This window comes from Mustela erminea, chromosome 9 (genome assembly GCF_009829155.1).
Source record: "Mustela erminea isolate mMusErm1 chromosome 9, mMusErm1.Pri, whole genome shotgun sequence".
NCBI lineage: Eukaryota > Metazoa > Chordata > Mammalia > Carnivora > Mustelidae > Mustela > Mustela erminea.
The window spans coordinates 47,143,298-47,156,870 of NC_045622.1; the positions used below are offsets into that span (position 1 = coordinate 47,143,298).

A 13,573-nucleotide genomic window follows, 5' to 3' on the forward strand; every position below is an offset into this window, starting at 1 on the left:
CCCGTTGGACCAGCTAACCACCAAGGCCTTTCCAGCTCCGAGAATCTTTGTGAGAGGCTTTTGCCTAGAAGGTTAAGCTCATGGTCGTAAGTCCATTGCCAGGATCTGTGCTCCCCTTGTCCTCCAGCGGATAAGTGCTGGGGCTGGACTTGGCTCCTGCCTGGACAGTATCCTCACCCAGCCTCTGGAGCTAGTCCTGTCTGGAGGCAGGACTGAGACTTTCATCCAGAGCATCTCTGCATAAGTCCTTAGGACTAATGGTGCCCCACAGGCAGGAACCTTTCCTCTGCACCTCTCCCAGCTCAGTCCCTAAACACAGGAGGTGCTCAGAGAATGTTTGCTGAATGAATGAGGCAGTATAGTTCCCTGTGCCTCATCCCCATCCCTCAGCCTTCCCAGCAGCCCCACCGTGGCGGACACGGTGAGGAACTGGTTTATGCCGGCCCCTCTAATGTGCTCTGGACAGAGGCTGCAACCCTAAAACCACAACTGCTCAAACGTCTTTTCACACAAGCTCCAAACATGATTTAATTTCTCTAATTAGATGCCCTGGTCTGAGACTTAAATTTGGAATGGAGTTGCATAGGGAGAGAGAGAGGGCATGAGACATGAGCTCTCAGGGTAGAACAGAGTCCACCTGCCTTGGGTTCAGAGGCAACAGCTGTGGCAGCAGCTTTCTGATTTGGGCAAAGGCAGCCACTCTGCAGTGTGATTTTGGGGGAGTCATTCCTGGAAGTTCAATTCATATTCTAACTATGACCCCCTCACCCCCTTTCAGACTGCTGCTGGCCTCTCACCTTCTAAAGTTATTCCCCAGACTCAGACTCCCACACTCTTCATCGTGGCTCAGTTTACCTAAGCCATGTTAAGAACCTGCCCTGCTCGGCATCATGGGCATGAATACGACCTAGTCACTGCCCTCCTGGAGTTTATAGTCTAGTGAGGAAGCTAACCGTGGAACCACATATGCACCCACCAGAGACAAGGACTCCCAGAAGGTTGGATAGGGGAGATACTTCTGTTCCGGAAAGCTCCCTGGGAAGGCAGCTCATCGCCCGTCCACATGTGCTTACTGCAGTGACTCTGAACATCTTCTGGAAAGTGACACAAAAAATGAGTAAATGTTTAATGAGGTGAGCAATTTTTAAATCTACCATGAGAAAACACTTGCTCACTATAATGAGGCTGACTTCCATATGGACAACAAAACACACACATGCCCCACCAACTCTACCCCGTTTCTTCACAATAGAGGCTCCCGCTCGTTGCTTACTACAGTGCAAGGGACGTTCAAGATCTTCCCCATGTGTGGCTGCTGAGAAAAGAATTCTGCTTGTCTTGGAGATTCCAACAGCCACGTTGTGCCATTTCAACCTTATTTCTTATTAATCTCTCCGCTCACCCTGAGGCTTAGGAACATCCAATTTTCACCATCCCCAAAACATGACCTGCCCTTCCCCTGTGCCTTCCTCCCCTTAACTCTTCATACTGCTCTCCTGCCTTGTCAAAATCCTACGTGGCTCAGCTTAGTGCCAGCTGCACCAAAAACACTCCAATCGAACCCAAGGACAGGGAGAACTCTTCCACATCTGTACTGTAGATCCTTGACATTTACAGATTCTAATGTTCTCCATTTTGCGCATTTTCAAACTACCCTAGAGGTTGAAGACATGGGCTAATTTGGAATTTTGTTAAGAAGAGAGTTTGAATCGCTGCTGCTATAAGGCTGGTATATGGGAAGGTGTTATTGAGCCAAGAAGACGGTGGCAAGATTTTGTATAAAAGCCCTGGAGGGTTGGGCGCTTGGGTGGCTCAGTGGGTTAAAACCTCTGCCTTCCGCTCAGGTCATGATCCCAGGGTTCTGGGATGGAGCCCTGCATCGGGCTCTCTCCTCCGCAGGGAGCCTGCTTCCTCCCCTCTCTCTCTCTCTGCCTGCCTCTCTGCCTACTTGTGATTTCTCTCTCTGTGTCAAATAAATAAAATTTAAAAAAAAAATGCCCTGGAGGGCAAAGGAGGGTAGAAAATGGGGAAACTTCTATCTTCACCATCACCTTTAACTCACTCTGTTAGAGAAGAATTTGTACGAGGATTGGTAAGAGATTAGAATCTAGTTCCTGAGCCCCAGCAAAAGGGTCTGGGGGCCTCAGGAGAGGCAAGCTCGGCTCTCAAAGAAGGGAAAAGGGGAAGGCCGTGTGGGATGAGGGGGATGGCCAAGGTCCATGGGAACAGGAATAAAGCACTGCTGATTGGAAATCAGGGGCTCAGGCACCAGTTGTCCTGAGGAGCTCAAGGCCTTAGGCCCAGAGAGCTGACCAGGTCCCCAGGAGCCTAGCATCCATTGTTATTTCCATAGTCCTTTGTCACATCTGTGAATAGAGCCTGTTAGGATCACAATATTTCTGTTATTTTTTTCTGCATTCTGTGGGGAGTAATATGAATCTATAGAGAATTCCTTGAGTGCAGAGGTCCCAAAGACCTTGGCAAGGACCCTCTGAAATGGGAAGGTCTGCTGGACTTGTGTGCACCTGCATTACCGTGCCCATTACTTGGGGGAGCTGGGGATCCTACCTTCTCCTGTAGACCGGCCAGGGACTTTGTCATAATGGTCTTTCTTGCTCCCTAAGGACCACAGATCAAAGTGGGGCAAGCATGGCATTCATCCAGTTGGCCACATTGATTGATCCAGGAACAAAGTCGAATTAGAGTGAGCCTCTGAATCTTTTCCCTTTGGATATTTGGACATGGGACCAGGGAAAACTCGGTTAGTCTCTCACTGGTGGCTGGTCAGATGTAAAACTTCGAGCTGTCAACCACTGTTTTCCTACCATATGGGAAAAGCCAGACTGCAGTCGAAGAAAAGTAATAAATCTTAACACTTTTTAAACACCTTCTATGTACCCAGCCCCACGCCAAGCCCTTTATGTCCATTAGCTCACAACAACCCCCAGAGGTCACTAATCTGAACATCCTTGTTTCTGAATGAGGAAACTGAGGCAAAGCAAGGTTTAAGTAACTTGTGCAATATCACACAGCTAGCAAGTAACAAAGCCTAAGGTCGACTGGCTCTAGAGCCCCTCATCATGACCCTGACTCTGCCTTGCAGAGGCAGCAGGCATCAGGGAGTAAAAACAAGAGATGGCAAGAGGCCTGCTCATGTTCAAGGCCCTATTCCAGCTGTTCCAGGCTGCATATGGATCCAGCGTGCCCTGGGTGAGTAGAGCAGGACGCGTGTGTAACCGACACATGGTCGACTCTCAATGCGAGTTTCTACCACGAAGAACAAGAAAATTCCTGACAAAGATAGTATCTTCTCAGCATGTAGCATGGTGTCCACCACCTTCTTACTCTAAATCTGACTTTTTTCCCACTCAACTGGACAACCAATGTGAGATTCCAAGTCCAAGTGAAATTATATTTTTAAAACCCACCAGTATTTTTTGTTCCTTTTGAGAACATTTGCCCTTTAATTTGTATTTGAAATCAGTCACTTTAAATATTTTAGGTACAAATTCTGAATAGTGGAGACAGAGTAGAGGCTACAGGCACTCAGTGTGGGCTCCCAACCCTTCCCCCCACCCACCCTCCAGGCCCCGCTTCTCCACTCAAGATCCAGGTGGGCACATGCAGTAAGTCAGTGGTTGCTGGTGTCCGGGGTTAGCAGCCTCAGGCCTGGATGCAGTTGGATACAAAGTGATGAAGCCCAGCAGCTTTCCTGACAAGATGTGTGTATTTCAACGTTCTCCAAGCAATTCAGTGATTGTGCCCAGACCTGACGGGCAACTCCAGCTGGGGCAACACTGCCCGTTCTCCCTACTTCATGGTAGCATCTTGGGGCTGCTTTCCACCACAGCCTATCCTCCCCGAGAAGTCAAGACTTCTCTGTGTAACATGGAAGATCCTTTAGAGTCTGGCTCCTCTTTCATTTCCCACCCCTGCCCATTTCCCATGGTGATCTGCAACTAGGAAGAGAAACTGTGCTCACAGCTGCTCTCCCAACCCCACCCCCCTTCTCTCTAAGCTCACCCCGGCTGCTCACAAGTAGCTTTCGGGATTTCTGTCTGCTTTTGGCTCCTGCTACTACTCCCTTCTCCAGAGACAGAATGAGGAAGACAAAAGTTCAAGACCTTCTTGAAGTTCAAGACCCAAAAAAGGACTGCTCACCCGGCCAACTCCCAAACACTGTGTTGGCTACCTGAGATTTTGCTACCTAATTAAGGGAACATATGAGAAACTGCCTGCACAGTGCCTAGAACATAGCAGTCACTCAGCATATGATAGTATCCATCATTTTTCCTCTTTTCATTTCCTGGGGTCCCTATTTTTAAAGCGTTATTGTCCTGATCCTGCCCCATATGAAAGCAACTCGGAGCAGAGCCGCCCCTCCCCTCTTCATCTGCCCTGTGGCAGATCTGAGAACTATCAGGCCTCCTGGCTAAATCCTGCTATCTGACAAGCAGGGTGCAGATATTTTATTTTATTTTACTTTCTTTTTTCAGTGTTCCAAGATTCATTGTTTATGCACCACACCCGGTGCTCCATGCAATACATGCCCTCCTTAGTACCCACCACCAGGCTCACCCAACCCCCACCCCCCTCCCCTCCATAACCCTCAGTTTGTTTCCCAGAGTCCACAGTCTCTCATTGTTCATCTCCCTCTCCGATTTCCCCCAACTCCCTTCTCTTTTCCATCTCTCAATGTCCTCCATGTTATTCCTTATGCTCCACAAGTAAGTGAAACCATATGATAATTGACTCTCTCTGCTTGACTTGTTTCACTCAGCGTAATCTCCTCCAGTCCTGTCCATGTTAATACAAAAGTTGGGTATTCATTTTTTCTGATGGAGGCATAATATTCCATTGTATATATGGACCACATCTTCCTTATCCATTCATCTGTTGAAGGGCATCTCGGCTCCCTTTCAACAGTTTGGCAACTGTGGCCATTGATGCTATGAACATTGGGGTACAGATGGAAGAAGGGTACAAATCTTAATGTTTTAGGTCAATGTGGGTGCTACTCTGGGGTCTGGGTCTGTGGCTGCAGGGGGTTATCAGAGAGCCTGGCTGGGGAGAGGGAAGAGCTTCAGGGGCCTACACCCCAGCAGACTCCTTTGGGCCTGCCCACGCAGCACCTCTCCCTGACCCGAGTGTCACTATAAAAAGAACAAGCTCAAAGCAAGCTGTTCTGGAAGTACCATTCCATCTTCAGAGCAGTTCTATTTGTGTCAGCTGAAGAAAGAGGGCTGGAGCATCCCATTCTGGTACAATTGGAACAATTACCCCTTAAATGTGATAATTACAGTTTGATCATTTTGTAGGCAAAAGCGAGATCGGTTCCAAGATTTTCTCCTCCTTGTTGGAACTTTCTGTAAAGAAACTGCTTATGTTTGAGGACCGCCGGCTTCAGATTTCAGATCCAGATGGGAATGCGCCTTCCTCTCCAAAAGAACATAACTTCTGATGTTTATCTTTTGTACCGTGCTGCTGTAGTGAGGAGTGAGCTAAGGCAAGTGTCTGGGTAATTTAAACCAGAAGGGCTGAACCCTTTGCATGTGCCCATCAACTTAAGACTTGCCACCTTATCAGAAATCATACTGACATCTTGGCATCCATTTGACCAAGGTGGCAACATAAATGGTGTTTGGATCAAGGCCTTGAATCCAGAAAACACCTATATTTGGACATTTTTGTATGTGTGAACTACGTAACAGGTCTGCCCATTCTGGACATCAGAATCTGCTCTGCATGATTCAGTGTTTGGAACCTTAATAGTGGCCACAAAAAGTTGAGAATAAACAAGCCTAACCCATCAAATAAAACATATAGAAATTACTATGCAAATTTTTAAAACACAAGTAAAACCAGTTATAACCACCACACTGGGATAGGAAGGTATCTTCAGGAACGGTGAAACCATCTGAACCTTAGCCAGGTAGATCTAAAGAAATATTTCTGCCCTCTTCCTGTCCAGCAGTTCCTCATTTGTTGTCCTGATTCTGCATTACGGTCCTTTCCTAGGGCCACACAGCCCACATTGCACACATTCCTGCCTTCAGTGGCCACCTGTTAGTGTTGAGGTTTTGAGAATTCTCAGTCTCTCTTTCTGTAGTAGTTCCAAGTTCAGGCCTCAAGTTCTGATAGAATTGCTGTAACAGTATTTTTATTGTTCATTTATGGCCACAATCCCTAATATGGCAGTGCAAATATCCATAAAATGCTCACATTTAAAGAGGTTCACAATCCTGCTGGGCTTTCTGCAGCTTCCTGGAGCTGGGCAGTGTCACAAGCATCCCTTGGGGCTGAGAGGAAGGGGCAGCTCCTCCAGGAGAGGTGCCCTCTTAAGGAGAGCTCCCACCCCCACTGAAGCTTTGTACCTCAGGCTACTTTTCACCCCTCACCTCACACACATCCCTTCCTGCCCATAGCTCTTTGGAGGAATGGAGTTTCTTCGCCACATCTCATCTTTTCATATCTAGCCATCCTGGTTCTGTTAATCTGTAGAAGATACCCCTTTTCATCTCTGGGTCTTCCGAAAACACATGTCTATCTATTTTACAATGAATTCCCCATCAAAAACAAATGGGTCTACCCTCCAAAAGTTGAACAGAATTGCCTTATGACCCTGCAATTCCGCTCCAAGGTATATGCCAAAGGATTGAAAATAGATACTCAAGCACGTGTGCACACATGTTCCCAGCAGCACCCTTCACAATAGTCACGAAGCAGAAACAGCCTGAATGCCCATTGGTGGATGAATAGATAATTGTGGTACGTACGTCGAAAAAATGTCATCCAGCCATAAAAAGGATGATGTACCCAAAACAGATGAAGCCACAGAGACAAAAAGCAGACTGGCTGTAGCTAAGGGCTGGGAGAGCAGGCAGTGAGGAGAGCTTGCTTACTGCATCAACAATTTACACTGCAGAGATGGAAACATTTTGGAACAAGATAGAGGTAGTGGTTGTAAAATAATGCAAATGTAAGATAAACGCTACTGTTTACTTTAAAATGCTTAATTTTAGAGCAATCCTCTCAGGTTTCCTCCCTCCTCCAGAGCTTTGTACTATCACTCAAAACGCTCAATAAAATTAATCAGGGGCCCCCAGAGTCTCCCCATGGTGGTGTAGATCAGCTCTGTGCAAAAGGCTCTGTGCAATCCAGGGCTCTTCTCGGCAGGGGGAGGGGAGGAGCAGCAGGTGAAGGCCTGAACTCCAGTCTGGAGGGCTCCCCCACTCTGCAGCCAGCTCCTCTCCTTTGGGTCTCTGCCTCCCCCAGCTGTAAACCCAGAGAACTACCTCCTGGGGGCGTTGTGAGGCTTTAAGCAAACAGTAAATAGGAAGGTACTCATGGCCCACCACAAAATGTAAGTAAAAGTCACCTTTTGGTTCAGGGTTCAACTTAATTACTTACTCCTCATGTGCCCTTGAACTAGTCACTGAACCTCGCTGAACCTTGCAGGATTGTTGTGAGGCCTGGCGGTAATATATGCCAAGTGCCTTGAACCCATTACCTGCTCAGGCAACTGAAGCTATTAGTAAGTGGACAGGAACCATTTCTGCTGGGAAGGGAAGGAATAAGAGAAAGTGGACACAGTGGGTGTTGGCGGTGGAGGTGGATGTCGTGACTGTCGTGAAACGTCGTGACTGGTGCAGGATCTTGGTGTACTACAAACGGCACTTGTGCAGTCCCTTCTCTTTCCTGCATCTGTGGCAGACGTGGCCAGTCCACAGTGGGCACTCTTCCTTACCACACCAGGATGTGGCCTCAGACCACTCAACGCTCTGTTCCGAGCAGTCAGTCCAAGAGAGTCGTCATGAAGATAAAACCTAGTTGTCACCCCTGTATGAGAGCTTTTGTTTTCTTGAACAAATGAAAAAGGATGCAGAATAGCCTCCTGGAGGAGGAGAGGCCACGTGTCCCTAATAGCAGCCATGATTTCACAGTTTGTGCCCCATGTGCCATGAACAGCAACGGTGGAGGAATGAGTGACAGTGTGACTTCTCTGTACCGCAAGCAGTACATTCAGTTCTAAGCTCAACCCCTTACTTGCTCTGTGACATGGGACACAGGTCACCTCAGCCTTCTGAACCTTAGTTTTCCCATCTGTGAAATAGGATTAAAACTGCCTCACTCATGATGTTACTAAGGAGCTCAAATGTACTGATGTAGAGGAATGAGTGAGCTTCCATGAAGAAATGAAGAAAGTTCCATGTATCAAGAGTTCCTTCCCTTGGTGTAAGGGACTTTTCTCCTTGGTACCTTTCTCTCTTTTTTTTTTCTTTCTTTTCTTTCTTTTTTTTTTTTTTTTTAAGATTTACTTATTTGAGAGAGAGAGAGACTGAAAGAGTACTGGAAGGGGAGAGGCAGTGGGAGAGAGAGAAGCAGTCTCCCTGCTGAGCTGGGAGCCAGATGCAGGACACCATCCCAGGACCCTGAGATCATGACCTGAGCCGAGGGCAGGTGCTTCACCATCTGAGCCACCCAGATGTCCCAGCACCTTTCTCCTTCATCATAGTGTTGATCATAGTTAGACTGATAACAATCAGAGGGCAGCATTGACTCTTATGTCTGGATCCTTATGGCTTAGCAAAGTGCCTGACATCATAAATAGTACTCCTTAAGGATTAATTGAAAGAATAAATGAATAACCAGTGAGAGACACTGTCAGGCATGATGTCACATTGCAAAATACAGTAATGTTTTAACAATTCTTTTGTTCTCTTTTTCTTTCCTTTTAAATCTTTTTCTTGATTTACTATAATCAAGAAACTTGTCATTGGTTGTCATTGCCAGCTCCTTAGTATAATCAGGAAAAGAAGGTCTCAGAGCCGTGGGGGTAGGGGGTTTGTAGTCACTTTCAAGCCATGAGAAATGTGATATTAACATGAACTAGCACAGGGGCCCAGGGTGGCTCAGTCGATTAAGTTTCATGATCAAGCCCAAGTAAGCTCTGAGTTCAGTGAAGAGTTTGCTTAAGTTTCTCTCTCCCTCTGCCCTTCCCTGTGCTCTCTCTCAAATAAATTAATAAATCTTAAAAAAAAAAAAACATAAACTAGCACAAAACTTTGGTGACAATGGGCTCCTCTCACTCATTATACAAAAACTACAAAATCAGTTGTAGAAACAAGGGCGAAAGATGGTCTTCTTTCCTGTCCACATACTCCCTCTAGTGTCAAAAACTCAAAGTAAACTAAGGAAGGAAGAGGATCCCATTGGGTCACATCTGTCTCCCAAAGCCTCACTCACGTGCTCTAAAAAATACATTAGGGCTCCTTCACATCACCTATTCCTAGAGAAAAGAACCAATATGGGGAGCGGTCCAGGCTGCATCTTCTCTCCTTGAAGTCAGCAGAGCTGCATTCACCATCTCTTGCAATTATGCCCAACCTGGGTTCCCAGACTTCTGGGCCTCAGAAGGAAAACTATTGGGGTCTTCATGAGGGACCTGGAATTTCACAATGCCCAAGGAAATTGTAGCATCACTGCAGATGAAACTGAAAACCACACACACACACAAACTGGCAAGTGCTTTGTCCTTCAGGACATTACCAGTTTTGGTATTGGATCAGCACTGCGTATCTCCTACTCACTAAATGCTAGTTATCTAGGTCTTAAAATAATCAAAAATAGGAAAATACGTAATGGCTTCGTATATGTGGTTGGTAAAGAGTGTAAGATATTTTTAAATTGGGGGCTCATTAAGAGCAAAAACACAATAAAAGTGTCCCTTCACAATGAAGAAGGTAGGACCCACTTCCCTGCTAAGTTACTGGCCTGAGGTGCGGCTAAATCAAGCTGCTTTCAGAGAGAGAGCACTTCTCATGGCCAGGTCACCTCATCAGACACTGGGAGGAGCAATGATTCATAAGCCTGACCCAGCAAATGGCGAAGACTGTTTCCTGGAAAGGTACTCAAACTAGCTTTTATCAGTTTGGGCTAAAAAAACATTCAAAATTACCTGAGAGTCTATCGTACAAGCCCAATTCCTTAGTCTTTTTCTTCTTATTTTCAATTTTATCTCCCCCAATTCCGCCTGATCTTCCAAATGACTCCGATGCCCCAGTCTATCAGGTCACCTCACCAAACGATGACTATATTTCAAACGTTTATTGATTCATTCAAAACATCTTCCTGAAGGCTCATTAGGGGTGAGATGATATGCCAGGTGTTGGAGAAAACAGTGACAGATGTGTCTCTACCATCATGGATACAAGCAAGAACTACAAGGGCAAGAGCAAGGACATGGGTCACTACAGGAGTTCCGTGAAAGAGAATAATTAGCCCTGCTTTGGTCACCTGACTAATCAATACTTTATTTCTGTCGTGGAGTTTTACAGTAATGTAAATAATAACCAATAAGTGTGGCTATACAAAAAGGTACACTTTTTTCCATAATCATTACTTCCAGAACAGTGATCATCATGTCATTTGACAGAATTACAATCATATGGGATATACATACACTTATATATATCATTAATATATATGTGCATATGTAAAGAATTTTTTAAATAATTATATCATGTTAATAATTATATAATATTCCATGATTGTATAATAATCCCATTTGAATAATAATTCCAACTATATGATTGTATAGTATTCCAATTTGGGGCATTTGTGCAAGTTGCTGAATCACATTGAGTATTTAGATTTTTAAATTTTACTATTAAAATAAAATACCATAGGTTATAATTTTTAAAAATATTTGTTATAGCTATGATTACTTTTGCTTAGGGTAGGTTTTTAGAAGTGAACCTCTGGCTATTCACTTTTTATAATTTCATATATATTATTAAATTGCTTTCCGAATGTATTGTACTAACTTACACTCCTGCCAGCAGTATGGGTGACCCTATCTAATTGCGTATTTGCTGGCATCGATAACTTTTTTTAACTTTAATAGGTAAAACTGGTATATATTTATGTTTGCTTTTTTCATTTTCCCGGTGAATTTAAGCTTTTCCATTTTTTTCTTCAATTTTTTAATAGCCTTCTCCATGAATTGCCTGTTAAAACCCTTGCTGACAGGAATCAAGTGTTGTTCCTTTAATGGGCCTCAGTGCTTAGTATGGCGCTCGTTAAGCAGCTGATACTTACAAAGCTTTGAAAACAAGTAGGAAAATCCAGGGGTAACTGTTTACATCCTTGTGAGAATAATTAAACCACTAAAACCTAACTATTGGGACCACTTTAGAATTCACAAAGAATATATGAGCATATTTGAACCCCACAACTACTGTGTGTTGTTATTTTCAGGATTTTTACTTTGTGGAACAAAGTCTGAAGTAACAGGTCTCAAAGGGCTTAAGTGGTGAAAATCAAGTCCACTCTGGAAACAGAAATTGTTTCCCTCCAGACGGGAACTAAACCAACTGAAGTTCGTCCTCCTACACACAAGAGGGCGAAGCAGTAGGCATGAAGCAACACGAATGAAGGCCTCGTTCGACTACATATCCCAGGTTCCTGCGCGATCTCCCGGAATGCTCAGCGGACGAGGATTTCAAGTCCCAGCTTGCCCGGCGGTAGGATGTGACTCCCTCTCAAGTAATGGCCGCTGGCTTTCCCGCGGAACCTCTGCTGTTGAGCTGTACCTCACTGCTAGGAAACGGGAATTGGAAGGTCTCAAACACCGTCCCGCTTTCTTAGGGCGGTAACGTCGTGCGCTGGTTGGGAAGGGACGGTGCGAGGAGCGGGAGCCACTGTGAACCATGCTCGTGAGCTGTGGGTCCATCTGTGAAGAAGCCCATCTCTGCGGGACCGCGACTGGAGGCTCCGCTGGTGGTGTCTTGTGGGGCAGGCGAAAAACTACACTTCCCAGCATCCTCGCGGTGCCAGAACTACCTTGCCCGAAAGCCTGAGCGTGATTCAGCACCCCCGCCCCCCCGCACCACCCCCCCCCCACCCCGCACCCTTTCGCCTCCTCCCGCCAGCTGAAAACCGGAAATGTGGAGTCGCTGTGTTCGGCGGCTCCTGTGTTCTGAGGGCAATGAGGGCCGCCGGTTTTCGAGCCTCGGCGGGGTTTTTTCACCGGCCCTGCGGAGAGGTGAGACGAGGCAGCTTGTCACCGATGCCTGAGTATTCTGTGGGGAGATAGCCGGTGGTTCCTACCTCCTCGGGAGCGCCCTAGGCCACGGTGCCACGCCCCTCCCAACCCCGCCAGGTGCGGGCGACCCCGCCGCAGGGTCTCCCCGGCTTGCACTGGGGCGGGAAGGGCGAGGGACCCCGGAGAGCACCGCCTTCTCCTGAGAGTGCGCGTTTGAGAGCCTGGGGTTCCCCCCTGGCTCCGCCACTAGAGTTCTTCCCCTCCCCCGCCCCCGGCTTCTTTCTCAGGCTCGGTTTCCTTCTTACGGTCTGACGAGGCTGTCAATCCCCGCCCTCTGCGAGACCAGTCAAGATCAGTCGGGTCTGAGAGTTCTGGCTTCTTTCGTGGCTCTTCAAACTTAGGCTGTGTTTTTTGGGTGCTGTCTAAAGCCCCCGTGTTTGGTAGACCACAGCATACATTTCAGGTCAGGCCAGCTTTGTTTTCGCTGTAATTTCTAGTACTCTGCGGTCACAGAGGAGCCATGCAAAGCCAAACAAAACGCGAATGCTGGAACCTGCAAGTGTTGGATTTGTTGGCACCCTCGTTAGCATTGTGTCCTGAAGGTCGTCAGACTTTATGCTGAAAGATGATTCCAGAATCTCCCCTCACATTTTTAAGAACTCTGTAAGGCTGTCTCCAGAACAGGCACTTGGTACTGACCTTAGCGTTCTCTGTTCACCGTCTTCAATCTTCAGTGCCGTGGGAAATGAGCCGCCCAGTGCCCACTGTACTTTGTGCCATTCTGCCAGTTGCTTCACTTTCACAGTAAGATTGCAGTTGTTGGGTGCCTGGGTGGCTCAGTGGGTTAGGCCGCTGCCTTCGGCACGGGTCATGATCTCAGGGTCCTGGGATCGAGTCCCGCATCGGGCTCTCTGCTCGGCAGGGAGCCTGCTTCCTCCTCTCTCTCTCTCTGCCTGCCTCTCTGCCTACTTGTGATCTCTGTCGAGTAAATAAATAAAATCTTAAAAAAAAGATTGCAGTTGTTGATTCCCCCATCTGTAAGGCTGCTGTTGAACTCCCAGTGTCTGTCACCAGGTATTTGCTTACGTATTTAGGTGTTGAGTTGACTTAGGCATGATGATGGACTTTTGAAAAAAGGAGATAGCGTATTTTGAACCTTGGGAAGTCAACCCATTTTCAATCTTACTTTGTAAATTTTGAGAGAATGTGTGTTTTCATTTGAATATGTAAACAAAGATTATTGAACAGTTTCGGAGAATGAACTTTTGAAGTACTAGAAAATACTTAAGTAAACAGTGATGTCTTTTAACATTTGTTGAGTTACCCTACTTAAATCTTTCTTGGAGAAATCTTAAGTGGCCTGTTATACCTAATAGGATTTGTGTACTCAAATATTAATTGAATACTTACTGTGTAGTTTAAACTTGACTAATAATGTCAGTAATGAAGGAATTTAAAAACCTTGACCTCGACCTGTGGAAGGATCTCAGTTATTTAGTTCAATATCATTTTTAAAGGTAAATAATA

At 46.1% G+C, this 13,573-nt stretch overlaps 1 protein-coding gene across 1 annotated transcript in view; it reads left to right on the forward strand.

Annotated features, from left to right (window-relative positions):
- Positions 1–11,509: 11,509 nt before the first annotated feature.
- Positions 11,510–13,573, forward strand: part of CCDC90B (coiled-coil domain containing 90B) — a 38,935-nt gene continuing 36,871 nt past the window's right edge. The window contains exon 1 of the mRNA XM_032359667.1: positions 11,510–12,046. Coding sequence (XP_032215558.1) covers positions 11,947–12,046 — 100 coding nt within the window. The 5' untranslated portion in view covers positions 11,510–11,946. The remainder of the gene's footprint in view (positions 12,047–13,573) is intronic.